The sequence below is a fragment of the Thalassophryne amazonica genome, chromosome 4 (assembly GCF_902500255.1).
Source record: "Thalassophryne amazonica chromosome 4, fThaAma1.1, whole genome shotgun sequence".
Taxonomy (NCBI): Eukaryota; Metazoa; Chordata; class Actinopteri; order Batrachoidiformes; family Batrachoididae; genus Thalassophryne; species Thalassophryne amazonica.
Window position 1 is genome coordinate 42,290,754 of NC_047106.1, and position 20,318 is coordinate 42,311,071.

The 20,318-nt window shown below is 40.3% G+C and overlaps 1 protein-coding gene across 5 annotated transcripts in view; it reads left to right on the plus strand.

The window, feature by feature from the left end:
- The window catches only part of usp2a (ubiquitin specific peptidase 2a), a 148,387-nt gene that overhangs the window by 60,408 nt on the left and 67,661 nt on the right, over nt 1-20,318 (plus strand). For all 5 annotated transcript variants that reach the window (XM_034167764.1, XM_034167767.1, XM_034167768.1 and 2 more), the window contains exon 2: nt 11,535-12,363. In XM_034167764.1, the coding sequence (XP_034023655.1) occupies nt 11,593-12,363 (771 nt within the window). In that variant the 5' untranslated portion in view covers nt 11,535-11,592. The remainder of the gene's footprint in view (nt 1-11,534; nt 12,364-20,318) is intronic.

Here is a 20,318-nt window from a genome sequence, read left to right on the forward strand (position 1 = left end):
ATGAATGAATGAATGACAACAGACAGAGACTCATCACGAATCCGCTTCATTGCAACACAACTCGGAGAGAGAGGAGAGAAAGCTTCGCTGTCGTCTGACTTAATCGCGGCGGTAATCGGCTGGAGTCCGGCGGCATGCCCAGCATGCGACAGTCCTACACGGTCACCGTGCCGAGGAGCCGCCGCGGCACCGCCTTCCCCTTCTCAAGCAGGAGATGCGGAGGAAAGGCAGCATGTCCGGCTCGGTGCTGGTGTCAACCTTCGTAGGGCTTCTCATCAACCAAGCCAAGGTAGGAAGCGACAACTGCCCGAAGACATGCCAAACTCCACTCAAAAATCTGCCAATTTAAGGCTGACCGCGTAGTTGCGCGTTAGCATGACTTTCATTGCGCCGTCTGTAATAGTTACTGTGTGTTGTTCTTCGGCTCTATCTGCTTCAACTATTAGGGAAGAAAATATGCAAATGCCCAAAAAATCAGTGGGAGCATATAACGATGACCTTATACTGGACGCGCACGCTGCGCTTCGTCTCCTGCCGCGCTCAGGTGTGACTGCGGTACAGACGACTGGAGTTGTGTTAAAATGAGTGGTTTGTTGTTCAGCTTGGCAAAGTTGTTGGTTCAGTGTTACGAGTGGGTTGGCAGAGGTAAAAACCCGCTGATCCAGGATCAGCGGGCAGGTCAGTCATTATAACCACCGTTTAATATCTTCCACGCTCCAAAACAGCTTCTTCTGTACAATACCGGATATAAATACACACAAAATAACACGTAAGCGTGTTTATTGGTGCACAAGATTATCTACAGGCACACACACACACACACTGTACATCATATACACATCAGTTATTGGCTGGATTCAAGAAGAAAAAAAACTGAAAAATAATATTTTAATTGTAGGTTGCTGTTGACATTTGCACTTTTGTATTATTATTATTAGAGCCTTGAGGTAGCATTGTTGTGATTTGGTGCTATACGAATAATGAATTTAATTTTATTATTACTACCATTATCATCCATCTAGGATTAGAGCCTATCCCAGCAGTCATTGGACAAGGGTATTATTATTATTATTACTTAATAAAAAATATCATGTCAATTTAATGCAAGCTAATATGCGTGGGCATTTCTACCAGTATTTTGCTGTTCAAAATAACTAGATGGGCACTCAGTACAGTGCTGCTAAGGTACACCAAACTAATCAACCAGTTAACCCATCTTGAGAAAGAGGCAATAAACTTGGTTCAAATTTAATATTATGACAAAATGAACATATTGTGCAGGCCCATAACTGGGGGAGTGAAGATCAACTTTTGAAGACATATTTTAAGATATCTTGGCATGTATTAATAATAATAATAATAATACAATGAGGAGAAATAATAAATGTATGAGGATGGATGCATCACAGCCATCAGTGTTTGATCCATGTCATTGTGGTTTTGCTACTACAATGCTGAACGAAGAGGAATTGATAATAATAACCACATCAGAAACAAACAAACAAAAAAATAATTTGTTTTGTGATTTTTGGGGGGGGGGGGGGGGGATAAATAAACAAATGAAGCCATCTTGGATTGTAGGTATGTTTTTTTTAATCCCTTAAATATATTGGATTGTTTTTAAGTGTTTGCAGTGTGTCCTGTGCAAGCGTTACATCTAGGAAAATACAAGTATCTGATCAGAACTCAGTATCGGCAGGTCTATATTAAAGTGATTGGGATCAAGAAAAAACAAACTAAACAAAACTGTTGATTAATTCTTTGCTCTAAAGCTGTTGTTAAAGGCTCTACTCCTTGTAGCTATCTATGTAAATAGTCATGCCGTGATTTGATGAGACTTGACTTTCAGTTTCATCAGTGATCAGCATGGCCTTGCTGCTGCCAGCGTACACGCGCAGGTTCATCAGGTTTAGCATGGAACTGTTATGTGTCAGCTTTTGTTATGTAATCAGAAATTACAGTACATTGAATACACTTCAGTGTTGGCCAGGCTTGGCAGCTTGGCACATTGTACATTTTGTTGTCCTCCTGCTTGTCCTGTCCATTTCTTTTCCTTCTGCTCTGCCTGATCAATCAATCAATCAATTTTTTTTTTTATATAGCGCCAAATCACAACAAACAGTTGCCCCAAGGCGCTTTATATTGCAAGGCAAGGCCATACAATAATTATGTAAAACCCCAACGGTCAAAACGACCCCCTGTGAGCAAGCACTTGGCGACAGTGGGAAGGAAAAACTCCCTTTTAACAGGAAGAAACCTCCAGCAGAACCAGGCTCAGGGAGGGGCAGTCTTCTGCGGGACTGGTTGGGGCTGAGGGAGAGAACCAGGAAAAAGACATGCTGTGGAGGGGAGCAGAGATCGATCACTAATGATTAAATGCAGAGTGGTGCATACAGAGCAAAAGAGAAAGAAACAGTGCATCATGGGAATCCAACAGCAGTCTAAGTCTATAGCAGCATAACTAAGGGATGGTTCAGGGTCACCTGATCCAGCCCTAACTATAAGCTTTAGCAAAAAGGAAAGTTTTAAGCCTAATCTTAAAAGTAGAGAGGGTGTCTGTCTCCCTGATCTGAATTGGGAGCTGGTTCCACAGGAGAGGAGCCTGAAAGCTGAAGGCTCTGCCTCCCATTCTACTCTTACAAACCCTAGGAACTACAAGTAAGCCTGCAGTCTGAGAGTGAAGCGCTCTATTGGGGTGATATGGTACTACGAGGTCCCTAAGATAAGAAGGGACCTGATTATTCAAAACCTTATAAGTAAGAAGAAGAATTTTAAATTCTATTCTAGAATTAACAGGAAGCCAATGAAGAGAGGCCAATATGGGTGAGATATGCTCTCTCCTTCTAGTCCCCGAGACCTGATGGTCTCTTTGGACACAGCATGCACAACATGCATCTGTGTTTCTTTTGACATGGCGTGAATTTGTGCATAAGAGCAGTGGTTGTGTGTGTGTGTGCACACACAAGTGTTGGCACGAGTTTGAGTGACGTCTCCGATTATCCGTGAGCACACATATGGCCCACGAGTACTGACGACTGCAATGTTGAAGATTGACCTTTTAGGAGCAGATTTATAATTTGTCCTTCAGATTTGCCTCTGAGTATTACAACTCAGCCACATTCTGTACTGTGCATCTGAAAGCACCTTAAGAAGTGTTTTATAACCATGAGCTAATATGCAGCAGTTACTTCCCACTAGGAGGGTTTTACTTTTAGATTGAATTGTCTGTTTATCAGGATAACATAAAAAAATATCAGACTTTCTTGTCATTTTGGGAAAAGGTAGTGATGATTACTAGGGAAAAAGGGATTATATTGGCAGATATTACAGTCAGTATCCTGCAATTTTTTCAACGGATTCTTTAGAAATTAGTGATCTGGAAATACAATTTGGCTTCATAGCATCAAAAGTGCTCATAAGGTTTTTACTACAGAAATTTCCATGCATCAAATCAGTGATATCTACAAAATGGCAAAGAATAACCTGGATATCAGTGTGGATCTGTACCCCCCACCCCCGCTTCCCTAAGTAGGATTTCAAATTATAAGACAGGACAGATTTTGGAAGTCAGGCTTGGGAACATATATTGGTGATAGGCGTCACCGTATCTATCATACTACATTGCTGCCTGGGCCCTTGATGGTAACCACCCAGGCAGACAACAGGTTCATCACCACCTTTCAAAACTAACCATGTCTGCCACAAGTAAGTGAAACATGGGTGTCCCATTGGCTATTTGTAGCCCCTGGCCTCCTCAACACTAAAACATTGCCCACTGGATCATGCCAGAAATGCATCGCATGGCAAAAATATCATAGTTGACGTTCCCTCACAACTTTCTAAGTAACTATTCATTTGACAGAGTCCTTCCAGTGGTACCCAGTAAATGGAAGTGGAAAGTGATTTGTGTCAAATCCTAAGATAACCAGCTTTTCTTGCCCTCTTGAACACAGGATTGGCAGTTTGTTGTGGCTGCTGGTGTAGTAATATCTCCAGTAACAAATAAATAAATAATATTTATTGTTACAAGATTTCTGTGGCTGTTGTCTCTGCTTGTTGCTTCTGAGCGTGAAAGCTGATGCTCCTTAAGCTGCCACTGGGCAATTCTGTGAGGCGTCACATTCATTTTCCCTGTCAGTGATCATGCTGTGATCTAGCCTTCTCACAGAATTATGTTTCACCCATTATTTCTTCATCCTATTGAGAACTAGAGCTCTTTGCTGAAATTCTATCGCACCTGCATTAATGGTAAATGCCCACCAGGTGGAGATATTGCTCTATGTCAAGAACCTTGAGTAGAGGCTGCTGTGGGACAACCAACCTGTTGCTTATATTAATATATAAGATGTCTGTGGGACTGATAAGTTACAGCAGGGCCATTCAAAGTAGTAACAGACATGACAGTCTCATGGAATTGCCCCACTGCAACTCTTAGAAATTACAGTAGCAAATCTATAGTGTCTTGGAGGTTGAGACTGATGTGGCACCTTACAGTGAAGACATAGTCAACTCATCCATATATTTTCTCTTCAGGTTGGTTGGCCTGCTGCATATAAGTGACAACTCTCCAAATAAAGCTTTTATGCTGCACAGGTTGAATGGGCATTCTGAAATCACCTGTTGCATGCAAACTTGAGAGGATGAACTAGAAGCATTGTTCCCTGACTGCTAGGTCCCTGAATCATCTGTAGCCCTGAGCACCTCTTCTGGACACGGAGGATGAGGTCTAGGATTACACAGCTCATGTCCAGACTTGGACCGGTCTTGCCCAAGTAATGACCCAGCTCTTGCAATAGCTTGGCCTGGTACGCTGACAGCAAAGTCACTGTTTCAGCGTTTTTAATCGACTACACTGCTGATTTATGGACTTGTAGAACATGGAGGCTGTGAGTGTGGCTATTTCTCCTGGCAGGGGGGACTTCACTGGGGCAACAGTATAATGTCAGTTTAGATTTGGTGGGGGGGGGGGGGGGGGGTGAGCAGCGTGGCTCATTTAAGCCCCAGTCATTTCCGTAGTGGATCTCCAGAACAGAATAGCCCTTGACAAGTTTATCCCAGTATCCTTTAATTTCCTTCATGCACACAAGGACTGAGGGCACGAGCTGCCTATTTTGCAGTTTGTCTGGATGGCAGTATTTTTCCATTATACACCCGTATGGTCTCTTGTCCCTTTCCATCCTGCACAAACAGCCAGATGATGCCAACTTTGGCTGGTGAACAGTTCCACACCTTGTGTAAATCCACCTCCTGTAATGTGGTCAAACAGAGAGGACAAAGTTCCCCATGTGGGATCATTCACTATGTCATCCCATCTTGTGCTACAGGGTGACATTGGTTTATCTTGGAGTTTATTTTCAGTGGGTTTGTAAGTACTCCCAAAGCCATCTTTACTCCCACTCATGTGATACATAGGGGATGTCAGTCTCTGCTGCTAAATCCAGGCAAATGGGGCACAAGCCTCAAACAAATGACGTCAAACGCAACATCTTAGCACCCTCAGTGAGTCACTGACAGGCCATAATTTAAGACTTAAGGCTTGACGGCTGTGTGCCTTAAGCTAACCATGATGGGTTAGTTTGAGATACAAGCTAAGCTGCTCATGGTTCATTTATGGGGTTAATAACCCATAGAAAACCAACAAACAGCCAAAAAAGCGGGACGGGCATCAGCTGATTTTAGACTCTTTTTTGGGGGGGGCACTGATGTTTGCTCTGTGAGCATCACCTGTTCTTTCATTTTTGTTTTGTTTCAAAATAATGTCCTGCTGCTGATTTATATAGTCATTTCTGTTTCCAATTTCTCACTGCAGTTGAGTCATTCATAAGCCAGTCTTCACAAAACAAACAGTCTTATCTTTGTTTATCGATGGCATTGATTTATAGCAGCATGTAATGTTTTTAGAGTGATTATTTCAAACCTGAAACCTACTAAATGTAGGTTTTTAATTTTAATTTAACCCTCAAATCAATATGTGCTTGTAGTATAGAACTTTCTATTTAATTGAAGAGGTTTTACAAAAATGTCGCTTGAAACAATTTTGAATTGTGGCCATTTATGTATATATTTTTTCTATTTTCGGAGTCCATAAGTATTTGGTGCAGCCAGTGAAAAATCGCACTGTGCACACTTTCTCCATGCGCAGCTGCATAAACCTATAACTCCTATGGAGTTGTTATGGGTGTTTTGGTAGCTACCCTCACTTGTCTCTTTCTTGCGCTGTTAGTTTTTGAGAACTGCCTACTCAAGACAGAGTTACCATATAGCACCACACTGATGTTTTTCTTAATGACTGATTGATTGGAAGTGTTTATGTATCATCACCAAATGTGTTAACATGATTTTAATTATTATTATTTTGTTATTTTTTTAAACCCCTTGAACTACAGATGAAAGTCTATACTAAAAGCACATCTTGATGGTTTCATTTCACCTATGTTACAAAAATTGTCACTGTCCAAATACTTATAAACCTGACAGTCTATGCCACGTCATGTCCGATCTTTTGATTTTTGTGATTAAGTTCATTAGTATTAGAGTGGTGCAGTGGACAAGCAAAGGGTAAATATGGGTGTAAGCTTGTTTGTGGAGGAGATAATAACTCGGGTAGTAATTGGTTTTCAACAGTTACTCCAGCAAAGGCAACACTTTACACATTATGAGCAGATCACATGTTTCAGTACACCTGTCAGATCCTATAGTATGGTAGACCAGTGTAGTATTTTGTGCTGAGGCATTGTTGGCTTGTAGTTAACAATTCAACCAATAGGAAAAGGAGGGCATAGAAATACATAGCCGTGGTGAAGAGATGTGTGAAAGTGAACAGATTTGTTACATAAGAATAGTGTACAATGTTTTTATCATCACATGCTCTCTAGTTACGTAAACCGTGTTGATGTTTAACCTAATATCACCTGTGGCTGAAGGCGGTCCAAGCTGGCTTTCTTTCAGAGAAATGAGAATTTGCAAGGATATAATTCTCAGAAATACAGTCATTCTCAGTAACATGACCTCACTATTGACTATCACCTTGTCTACGTGTGCAACTGACTTCATGTCCTTTTAGAAGTTTGAAATACAAACAGTGTTTCTTACACTAATCAAATGTTCTTGCCAGCATTTCCGCCCGAATGCGTGAGAGGACTTGACAAGAGCAGAAGTGGTAAACTGGAGAGAGAGAGAGATTGTTTATGATGGTGTGCCAAGTGGAGAGACAGGTCAGAACAGACTGTTCTCTTGCCCTTTCTCGCTCATGCTGGTTTGCCAGCCAGTCAGCAGTTGGCAATCTCCACTGCCAGGTGCACCCGGGCATCCCGCTGCCGGTAGTGTCAAGTTTAGTTTACAGCCCTGGAGACACAAGCAGGCGAGTGAAAGGTAAAAGTGACACTTATTGCTCCTCTGTTGGAACAGTCATAACTAATAAGGGCTGCACAAATGGTGTCACATCACATGGACAACAGCATAAAATTTTTCTTCCAAAGTTGTTTTAATAAAACACCATTTCCAAGAGCCTAAAATTACATCTTGATCCGGATCTGATCCGGATGACAGGTTTTGTGGACATTTAAATTTAACATAGAAACTCAATGTATTTTACGTTATATCTTAATCAAACATGCACCAATCACTCTCGTATTTGAAAGTGAGGTGCAGACTGACACTCACTATCACCCTTAATTAGAGTAAGCAGCTGAAGGTGAGTGAGTGAGTGAGATCTATAAAAATTATTGAGGTTTCCCAGGAATACAGTAGAAAACTGTAATGGTAAATTAACATCAAATACACTAAGGGCCCCTTGACACAATACGAATTTGGTCGAAGTGCACATGAAGCAGGAATTGCGTGCAAAACGTGTAAATTCGTAGCTGCCTCGAACACCTCGTACATCTGTTGCTACTTATTTACGCACACCAGTGGCTGAAAGACAGAGTGTGAGCTGTGCGAGCCCATCAGGCCCTCTCGCTGCGGGTGTCAGACAAATTCCAGCTGACACACACACAAACGTCTAACACCCCTCGTTTTGCACTTAGAAAATCTGTGGCCATTTGAACTATCATCACGAAAACATTCAGCAGACATTCATTGTCAAGCTGGATGTGAAGTTTTTCTAAGTGCCCCACAACTGTGGAGTTGCCGAGTGCACATGGGACGTGCCAGAGTGTCGGCTCCCCCCACAACATGTGTGCATGTGTCTTGCACTCCCACCCCTCGCTCTCCCCCCCAACACATGCATGCGTGTGGTTTGCGCGCCCCCCCGCAGGTGAGGCACCTCTCATCTGATCACAGAGTGACACCTTGGTTTGTGTGCTGAACGGACGGGGGTGTGGCAGCTGTTGACAACTCTGGTCCTGGACATCAGAGCTGCAGAACACGCACCGTGTTTTGAGGACACGCGCGTGTGTATGCTTGCTGTCCTCACATTGAAATACATAAAAGCATATATCGCTTCTACAACAGGCTGGAGAGTGCGCACATTGACAGGCTGTTCCACGTGGACCGGACCACCAGTTCATGTGGACATGCAGCAGGCGATCTGAACATCACGTCTGTCTAACAGGACAGTGAGCGGCGCGCCACAGGACCATATGACAAGCCAACAGTACGACAAGTACGCCACTTTCAGTCACATATCAGCAGAAATACGCTGTACCAAACACCGTGTGGTCAGTTATCACAGTTTTTTTCTTTTGTTAGAAAATACGTTTATCTGCTTGTTGATTTTAACAATTTCATGCTCCTGTTATGAGACAGTGATTGTGGCGCAGTGGTAAAGCTTCTTTCTGGTAATCAGAGCGTGTGGGTTCAAATTCCGTGAGTGTTTTTTTTTTTTATTTAAGCACGGGGTTCTGTATTGCGTCCCCTTTTATGTATTATTTATATCAACCCACTGATATTCACTAATTATACAGCTGGTTTTTATTTTATTTTCCTCCACATCAGCAGCGCGATGTGGTGCAGATTGTCCCACAGTGCGAGCAGCTGCAGCAGCGTAGCGTTCATGAACCACCGCACCAGGATCTTGCACACCTGCCCGTCGACGCGCTATTTCGCCGTAATTTGACTAAATTCACACTATGTGTGAAGGGGCCCTAATTAAAAGCTTTTTGAAACTCCAGCCAAAAGGTTTATCTTCAGGCAGTCCCAAAATATATGCCAGTGCACTGTTTATGGAAATATGTTCAGAAAATGCAAATAACACCTTTTGAATTATCAGGGGGTGAACCCAGAAATTTTGGGTGCGGTGGGAGTGGGGGATGGGATTAATCACAATTGCGCTATTAAATACTAGCAGTAAGTAAGCTTTATGCTACATCTATGGACAGATGATACATTGTAAAATTATTTCACGTTGAACACAATGAGGCTTCTTTCAGTCAAAGATAATGACTAAGAAATTGTGGCAAACTTTAGGTCAGTGGTCTCCAAACTATTCCACAAAGGGCCGAGAGGGTGCAGGTTTTCTTTGCAGCCACTGACTCCAGCAGGTGATTTCATTTGAGCTGGTGGGATGAGTTCATCAGTGAAATCACCTGCTGGAGTCAGTGGCTGCAAAGAAAACCTGCACCCTCTCGGCCCTTTGTGGAATAGTTTGGACACCACTGCTTTAGGTTATCAAACTTAAAAACTTTCTTTTGTTTCATTTTTTAACTTCATTTTCTTTTTAAACTTTTTACTTTCTTTTTCTATTTTTTTCTCATTTTCTTGTTTATTTTTTAGCTGGTTGGGTGGAGGTGGGGGTGGGGAGTGGGGATGAGTATGTCCATTCCCACATCCTCCCCGAATCCATCCTTGTAGCACACTACATGAAGATATGCATGAAGGAACGTAATTCTGGTCTGAGGTCTTCAATGTGAGATAACGATATTTTGTGTTAGATAAATACCTATGATATATTAAATAATTACATGTTCAGATGTTAGCCAGCAGTCCTGGGAAGGTTGTTTTTGAAATTTAATAGGTTGCAGATTACAAGTTACTCTGTTAAAAATGTAATAAGAAATATATCTATTTTACTTCATCAGAGTAATGTAACATTACTTTTCTAACAAATGTTTATATTTGAGCGTAAAGCTAAATTTCAAAACATATAAAAATGTCAACCTGGCACTGTAGTGCTCACAGCGATGATTACTGTTAAACCTCAATTACATGTTCTTCAATATAACTTAAATTAAGATTGCATAGTCACCTGCAGAGAACATCTGTTCCTCCACTGCATCTCCCAGTGTCCCCCTCTTTTCTGTTCCCTGAGCAACAGTCTTTCAGACTTTCCAGTCGTTAAAAAACTGACTGGTTTGTGTGAAATAAAATTCACCGGATTTGTCACTTAATGGGATTTTTAGTCACTAGAGAGGTCACTAAGTCTAACAGCAGTTGCTAAATTGGCAATACTGAGGCAGAGTTTGATTTTCAGCACTGCTTCAGTGGTACAAGTTCAAAATGGGGACCAATCAAATTTGTCACAGCAATTTTTTTGTGACCCACCTTGTTCAGAAATATGCTGTTCCAGTACAGCAAAGATGTAAAGCAACACAGGCCAAAGGAATATTTTACACATTTCATGTTTTTTTTATATCCAAATATAATCCCTTTGTAATTACCAATATTTTAACTAGTAACAGTAATTTATTTACATATTTTTCCCCAGTTACTGCAACCAAGTCCAACTGCATTTATTTTGTAATTTAATTATGTAACTGTTGGCCAGTTTCTGTTATTCAAATTCACTAAATTCAAATCTCTAATTTATCGCATTGTTCAATTTTGGTGTTTTCTAAACTAATCTAAAGAAGCAGTGCAGTGAGCATCACTGTGAGTTAGTATTTAATTGTATTTGAGGTTATAACTCTACACTCAAACTGACTCATTGGGTTGGATTTACATCTAATAAATATATGTTTTCCCAACTATAGTAAGTCCCTTTCGGCTGCTCCCTTGTTTGCACTCGGGGTCGGCACAGCAAATCCAAGGTGGATCTGCATATTACATGGAGAAATGTGGCAGGGGTGGGATTTGAACCCGGAACCTTCTGAGCTGAAACCAAGCGCATTAACCACTTGGCCACCACCCCTACATATGTTTTCCCAACTAAATTAAATTAAATTATATTGTGCTTTTTTGAGTTGGGGCGACATATATTTATTAGATGGAAATCCTGCACATAACTGAATTGAGTTAATCCAATGAGCCATTTTTTGAGTGCAATATGTGCACATATGCTGTACCAGCTACACTAAAAAAATGATTCATTGGATGAACTCAATTCAATTATGTGCAGATTTCCATCTAGTAAATATATGTAACCCCAATTCAAAAAAGCACATCCATGCAAGATAATTTAATTTAATTTAGTTGGGACTACATATATTTATTAGATGGAAATCCAATCCAATGAGTCAGTTATTTGAGTGTACGATTTAAATTTCTTTTAAACAGATGTGTCATTACTGCTGCTCACATTTCTGCTGTAGTGTAAATATTGATTTAATATAGTTGCTGATGAACTAATACTGAGCTTGTATCTTCTTGTTGTGCAGTCGATGCAGTCTTCTAGAAGCTCTCCCTCCCTGTGGCTGACAAACCAGCAGCAGCAGTATGTCCCGTGTCTCCTCCACCGCCAAGCGCTATGCTGGCTCTTCCTACGGCAGCCATTACAGCACGTACACCTCCTCCCTGACCCCGGGCCTTAGCACCTTCACCGAAAGGGAGAGGTTGTCCTCCTACACCTCTCCCTCTTCTTTGTCCACCTCATCCTCAGGTTACTCCTCCTCCAGCTATCTTAACAGCTCTGCCACTCACGGCCGCAACTACAGCACTTCCTCAGAACCCGACCGTGACCGGGGTCGAACTATCCCACGCACCGACATCCTTGGAAGCAGCAGCAGTCGACGCAGCGAGAGCCTTAGTCGAACTCCCGTCAAAAACTATGGAGGTTCAGGACTGAGCGGAGGGTCAGCCTACACTGGCTACAGTTCTTATCCTTTGTCCTCAACCACGCCCAGCTACCTCTCACCTTCCCCGATGGTCTCAAGCATCTCACTTGCACGACGCAAATCTGTATCCCAGAGTGATCTGAGCAGGGACTTGGCTTGTCTGAGCCTCACTGATTCCTCTTCCTCCAGCCCATCTTCTACCAGCAGTGCCCTGCGGAGCTACTGTAGTCGGACAAGTGACGTAGCTGACTCATATGGCACTAGTTCTCGTCCCAGCTACTCAGGCCTGTCTCGGAGCTCTACTCAGGAGTCCCTCTCACGGAGCTTCTCCCAGGAGGCCTTTAGCAGTAGCAGCAGCAGTAGAACATTCAGCTCTTCAACGTGGGAGCCAAGCACCAATGGGATGTCCAGCTCCCCTTCCAAGGACTCCACAGTAAGAGTACACTCTAGCACGTGTGTTGATACCATGTCTTTGCACTTTTTGACACAAATCTTGCATACATTCACTGATCTTTTTTTTATGATTATTAGGGATGTAGTATTCAGAAGATCAGTTGCCGGGGCCTAAATTAGAAGGACAGAACATTTGATGACTGCATGACTGCATTTGGGTCAACAAGACATACTAGCTTATTTATTTCACAATCCAGGCAGATTCATGTTATCTAATAACAGCATGATTTAGCACTACATTATCTTGTTGCTACTTTGATTACTGTTTTTTACCACGTGGGGGCACTGTTAGCCAAATTGCAATGCACTTGAAGTCCTGGTTTAGAAACGTGCAGCAGCACTTTCAAGTGCACTGACAAGAATTAATGCTGCATTTCGAATTAAGGAAGTGATTATTTGCACAATCTAGAGGTCATTACGCTGGAGCACTTCAGTACAGTGCGCCAGAAAGTGTTCACAGCGTTTCATCAGTATTATGATCTTGACTTTAAATGCAAGCAGATTGCCTAAAAGTTGTTCACACTTTCGAATCAAAGCACAGTGTTTCAATAAACATAACTTTTCTGCACAGAACAATGCTCATACTTTGATGTGTCCACAGTGCATCCAAGTATTCACAGTGCTTTTTCCACATTTTGTTGTGTTACAGCCTTATTTCAAAATAGATAATTATTTTTTTTCCTCAAAATTCTACATGCAATACCCATAATGACAATGGAAAAAGTTTTGAGATTTTTGCAAAAATATAAAAAAAAAAAAAAAAAACTAAGAAAGCACATGTGCATAAGTATTCACACCCTTTGCCATTAAGCTCAAAATTGAACTCAGGTGCATCCTGTTTTCATTGATCATCCTTGAGATGTTTCTACAGCTCAGTTGGAGTCTACCTGGGGTAAATTCAGTTGATTGGACATGATTTGGAAAGGCACACACCTGTCTACATATAAGGTCCCACAGTTGACAGTGCATGTCAGAGAACAAACCAAGCATGCAGTCAGAGGAATTGTCTGTAGACCTCCGACACAGGATTGTCTCAAGGCACAAACCAGGGGAAGGGTACAGAAACATTTCTACTGCTTTGAAGGTCCCAAAGAGCTCAGTGGTCTCCAGAGAGACCATTAAGATGGAAGTTTTTTTGTTTGTTTCCCCCCCCCCCCAATTGTCATTATGGGTTATTGTGTGTAGAATTTTGAGCAAAAAAAAAAAAAAAAGACTTTCATCCATTTTGGAATAAGGCTGTAACATAACAAAATGTGGAAAAAGTAAAGCACTGTGAATACTTTGCAGATGCACTGTATGTTCCTGGTTATGTGATAAATGATGTGTCAATACCTGAAGCTTTCTAACTCACATCATAGTTGACAATGTGACAATGTGACAAAGTTTTTATTCGGCACACAAAATATTCAAATAGAAAAAAATGAACAATTCCACAAACAAACACAGACAAAACTAGTGAGTCCGAAAGGGTGTGGGCTGAAGCAAAGCTTATTAGCGCCCACCCCTGCTCGTACAAGTCCAACAATTCTTATCAGTCATATTTACATAAATACAAATTCACTACTACATGTCGACACACAGACATACACATCAATATACTATTCACTTATATTTATATAGTACCAGATCACAAGAAAGTTGAATCAAGGCACTTTACGGCAGTAAGGACTAACCTTACCAACCCCCAGAGCGAGCACTAGGCAACTGTGGTGAGGAAAAACTCCCTATAAGGAAGAAACCTCAAGCAGACCAGGCTCTTGGGGGTGACCCTCTGCTTGGGCTGTGCCATATATACCTATATACATACTTATATACTTTACAAACATAAATATATACATACATACATATACACAGTCACTTATATACATATACACCTACCCATATCTATATATCTACATACGCATATACATACCCACACATTCAAATATACAGTGAGTCCCACTTATAAATTGAACATTCCATATAAATCAAATTATATTTGCTTCTTTATGATACTTAGACATGATGTTCTTTTTGAGTAGTTTCTTAAATCTTACTAAGGTACTACTCATTCTAACCTCTGTTGAACATTTGTTCCATTTCCCACCCCAACCACAGACACACAAAAACCCTTTACATTTCTTCTTACTGGTGGTTTCATAAAAATTGCACAACCTCTTAAACTATATCTGGATTCCCTCAATCGGAACAGACTCTGGACATGTCTCGGTAAGGCTTGGTTTTTCGCTCGAAATAAAGTTTGAATTGTAATGTAATCGACCAAATCTATGAATTTTAAAAATTTAAAGACACAAATAAAGAATGAGTTGGTTCACGATATTGTTTATTGCAGATGATTCGTATGGCTCGTTTTTGCAAAAGGAATATTGGATTGGTATTTGATTTGTAAGTGTTTCCCCATGACTCAACACAATATGTCATATATGGTACCATCAGAGAATGATATAAAGTAAGTAACCCTTCTTGCGGCAGTAGGTCTTTGGCTTTATACAGAATGGCTATAGTTTTTGACAATTTTGATTTCACATAATTTATATGTGGTTTCCAGCTAAGTTTATTATCAATTATAACACCTAAAAATTTATTCTCTGTTACTAACTCAATTTCCTTATTGTTTATAGTTAAATTTTTACATTTGGGTGCCTGTTTATTTCCAAATATAATACATTTAGTTTCCCAAGGTTGAGTGACAACTTATTAGCGTCAAACCAAACCTTAAATTTTTCCAGTTCTTTCTCCACTATGTCCAGAAGCTGTTCAAGATTTTCACCGCTACAGAACACAGTTGTATCATCCGCAAAAAGGACACATCTCAGTGAACTCGACACCCAACTTATATCTTATATAGATTATAAACAACAAAGGACCCAGCACTGAGCCCTGCGGCACCCCACATGTGACATCCCTGAGTTCAGAATTTGTATTATTGAATTGAACATACTGAAATCTGCCTTGTAAATAACTAGCTATCCATTCATATGCCAGACCTCTGATTCCATATTTCTGCAGTTTAATTAATAGTATTCCATGGTTAATTGTGTCAAACGCTTTCTGTAAATAAAAAAAAAACACCTATTGTGTATTGTTTATTGTCAATTGCAGTTGCTATACTTTCCACAAAGTCCATCAAAGCATGTGATGTAGTTTGAGACCTTCTGAATCCATATTGTTCTTCACAAATGATGTTATGCTTCAGTAATAATCATTTAATCTTTTAGCAAATATTTTTCCAAAATTTTGGAAAATTGTGGCAGGAGTGATATAGGTCTATAATTAGAAAATGTGTTTGTCACCAGTTTAAACAGAGGAATTACTTTGGCTATTTTCATTTTGAGAAGGAAATTTGCCAGTACTTAGTGACATATTGCAAATAATTGAACGGTTTTACTATACAATCAATAACTTTTTTTAATAAAGCCATATCCAAATTATTAAAATCAGTCGATTTCTTACTTTTTGAACCATGAACCAGATCAAGTATTTCCCTTTCATGAGTACCACCAATGAACATTGAAACAGATTTGTTAAACGTTGAATTATTTACCCAGAAGTTATTAGTTGATGAGTCAAGTTTACTGGCAAGATTTTACCCACATTAACGAAGTATTCATTAAAGTGTTCAGCAATAGACTCGTCGTTATCAATCGTGATGTAGTTGTTACTCTGAAAAAATGAAGGATAATCTCTAGTTACTCTATTCTTTTTTACTATTTCATTTAATATGTTCCATGTGTTTTTGATGTATTTCTATTTTTGACAAGTAACTCATTATAATATATTTTTTTACTGAGTCTCATGATATTGATTAACTTATTCTTATATGTTTTATACTTACTTTCAGCTTCCTTAGTTCGTAGTTTTATGAAATGTTTATATAGTACGTTTTTCTTTTACATGCCCTCTGAAGCCCTTAGTTATCCATGGTTTGTTGCTATATGATTCTATATATTTTGTCAACAAATGGACAGTGTTTATTATACAAACTGGAAAAAAATGGAGATGAAAGCATCATATGACCTGTCAACATCATCAAAAAAACATCTGACCAATTCTGACTTGATAAATCCTCCCTTAAATTATCAATTGTTTCAGGTGTTACTTTTCTACTCATGAATTTGGTATTGCTTCGATACTTACAACAACCCTCCAATGCAAAGACTGAGAAAACTGGCAAGTGATCACTGATATCACTTGCCAGTGTTCATGCATCTCTAGAAAGGATTGATGAGCCTGATCGACAGGCCACTTAACTAGCATTAATGATCTGAGCTAAAGTCTACACTTAATGCAGGTCAGGTCGATATGACCCATTTTCCTCTAGATGTGCCCTGAAAACTGTTTAAAAGCACAGTTGCATTTGATTATTTTCATTATCATAATCGTTGATTGTTTTGTCAATTAATCGATTAGTTGTTTGGTCTGCAAAGTGATGTAAAATGGGAGAAAAGCCCAAAGATTCTCAGTTTATTCTCAGAAAAGAGTAAATAAACTATAAAATATTCTCTTTTAATAAGCTGAAATAAAATAATTTGGACAGTTAGAAAAGACATAACAGTAGGTATAGATTAATTTAATAACTGATTATTAATTTCTTAATTGTTGGAACTCTACTTCCAAAGTTCAGAGTTCTTTTATTGTCATTGTTATAAAAACAGCAAGAAGGCACACCGTCTCCCACATACATGGTTGATAGATAACAACAAATAGTACTAGTAGATCCAAGGTTGAGCTGCATGTTGATTTGGCACAAGTTTATGCTGGATGCCCTTCCTGACGCAACTCCACATTACATAGAGAAATGTGGCAGGGCTGGGGTTTGAACCGGGAACCTTTCGCACTGAAACCGAGCACATTAACCACTTATCCACCAGCCCTGCTCTAATAAGCAATCAATAGTAATAAAAATTAAAATAATAAAAAAGCACATCACAAATTATGTTGGCACGGTGGATTAGTGGCTTAGTGGTTAGCACTGTTGCCTCACAGCAACAAGGTAATTGAATCGCTTCCCGCCTGGGGCCTTTCTGTGTGGAGTTTGCATGTTCTACCCGTGTTTGTGTGGGTTTTCTCTGGGTGCTCCGGGTTCCTCCCACATCCAAAGGCATGCAGGTTAGGTGGACGGGAACTTTAAATTGTCTGTAGTGTGTGAATGTGTTTGTTTGTCTATATGTGACCCTGTGATAGACTGACGTCCTGTCCAGGTGTACCCACTTCTGCCTTGTGGCTGCTGGAAAGGCTGCTGCTTAGGCTACATGATCCCCAACTCAATGACCTATTGGATAGTAAGTGAGTATAGAAAATGGATGGATGGATCAGGAATTATAGTAATGGTGCTGGACGTAGCATCACAGAACAGGTGTGTTGTTGGGATGGGGGGCGGGGCATCGGACACTTATTGAGAAGTCTTATCACTTGTGGAAAGAATTAGTACAGCAGATAACTGTAAGAATCATTCAAATCTGGTTACAAGAACCAAAATTTGAATGTGTATACCTTTTGGTACATATTGTAGAAAACTAATGTTAGCCATTTGAATTTTCAATAGAGGGCCAAGTCGGGGTCAATTGAAGAACTGCATAGGGGTCAAAAATAAAAATGTTCCAATCATATTGAAAGCTATACCACATTATGTGTCTGATCACAAAGATTCCATAAAGGTATAGTTTGGACTATCTATAACTGAATGTTCTGGCGTTATGGGGTAAAAACAGCAAGAATGGTGACAAAGGTCAGTGTCAGTTTGTACAGGGGTCAAAAGTTAAAGGTGCTCCAGTTTTGGTAAAGCGTGGTGCAAATTATTGGTTGAACTAATAGGATTAACAAATGGAGTAGTTCTGAAGGTGTTGAATGTTTGGTCTCCAAAGTAAAGGTCAGACAATGTCGACGTCCATTGGATTCTATGACATGTGACATATGTTACCCCGTAACATGATAACTAAGCATGACACATACTGCAAACTATTCCTTTTTAAAATCCTACTAACTCAACCAATAATTTGCATCATGTTTTACCATAATTGGTGCAACTTTAACTTTTGACCCCTGTACAAACTGAAAGTGGCCTTTGTCGCCATGCTTGCTGTTTTTACCCCATAACTCCAGAACATTCAGTCACAGATAATCCAAACTATACCTTTTGGAATCTTTGTGATCAGACACATAATGTGGTATAGCTTTCAATATGATTGGAACATTTTTTTTTACCCCTATGCAGTTCTTCAATTGACCCCTACTTGGCCCCCTATTGAAAATTCAAATGGCTGATGTTATTTTTCTAAAACATGTACCAAAAGGTATACACAGTCAAACTTTGGTGCTTGTAACCAGATTTGAAGGATTCATCTGCAAATATTCTGTTATCTGCTGCACTAAATCTGCAGATTCACAAGAGAGGTAGAGACAAAAATTTGTGGTAACACTTGACCTGAAGGTTTGGGTCACATTCCAAGTAATAATGAAGCTGTTTGTATCACTTATAAATCTTTTAAGTCAGTTTTATTTATATTGTCTAAAGTGACAAAATGACAGTGGAATGTCTGTTATTCACAGTGTGTGACACCCTCTGGCCTTGGAATTCTTTATAGACTTAGAAGAACTTTGTTCTGGAATGTGTATCACAATGAAGACATTACATGCTCATCATCAGCTGTTTTGAAACATGGTTGAGAGTGTACCACTTCATTTGCCGCCTCTGGTATTGAAACACAATAAAACGTGTTAATGAAAAGACAGCCAGAATCCGTATGCTCACGAGCATGTATGTTGCTTCTTTCGCTGGAGATTTTTTGGGGCTTTGGCATAGGGGTGCACTCTGAGCTCCCAACTATGGTGCTATAGAAGTGTACGAGTCTGATACACCAGTTTTGGACCTCTTATTCAGTTTGTTTTTCTTTGTTTGTTTTTGTGTTGTTTGTTTTTGTTTTTAGTAGATTAAACTTAAAAAAGCTGCAGCTGAGTCATAGCCATGTTCTTATTGTGCCGTGTGGAAGCTAGTTTACAACAATATATTTTTGGACCCATATTAGGTTTACTCTGGCTCACACAAATATAACCACCTTAAGACCGGGATACGTGACTGAGTGAAAAGATGGAGATTTACTAAGTTCTCAGGCAAATCAATCAACTCAATCAATCAACTTTTTTCTTATATAGCGCCAAATCACAACAAACAGTTGCCCCAAGGCGCTCCATATTGCAAGGCAAGGCCATACAATAACCATGAAAAACCCCAACGGTCAAAACGACCCCCTATGAGCAAGCACTTGGCCACAGTGGGAAGGAAAAACTCCCTTTTGACAGGAAGAAACCTCCAGCAGAACCAGGCTCAGGGAGGGGCAGTCTTCTGCTGAGACTGGTTGGGGCTGAGGGAAAGAACCAGGAAAAAGACATGCCGAGAAGGGGGGCAGAGATCGATCACTAATGATTAAATGCAGAGTGATGCATACGGAGCAAAAAAAGAAAGAAACAGTGCATCATGGGAACCCCCCCACAGTCTACGTCTAAAGCAACATAACCAAGGGATGGTCCAGGGTCACCCGATCCAGCCCTAACTATAAGCCTTAGCGAAAAGGAAAGTTTTAAGCCTAATCTTAAAAGTAGAGAAGGTATCTGTCTCCCTGATCTGAATTGGGAGCTGGTTCCACAGGAGAGGAGCCTGAAAGCTGAAGGCTCTGCCTCCCATTCTACTCTTACAAACCCTAGGAACTACAAGTAAGCCCGCAGTCTGAGAGCGAAGCGCTCTAATGGGGTAATATGGTACTGCAAGGTCCCTAAGATAAGATGGGACCTGATTATTCAAAACCTTATAAGTAAGAAGAAGAATTTTAAATTCTATTCTAGAATTAACAGGAAGCCAATGAAGAGAGGCCAACACGGGTGAGATATGCTCTCTCCTGCTAGTCCCCGTCAGTACTCTAGCTGCAGCATTCTGAACCA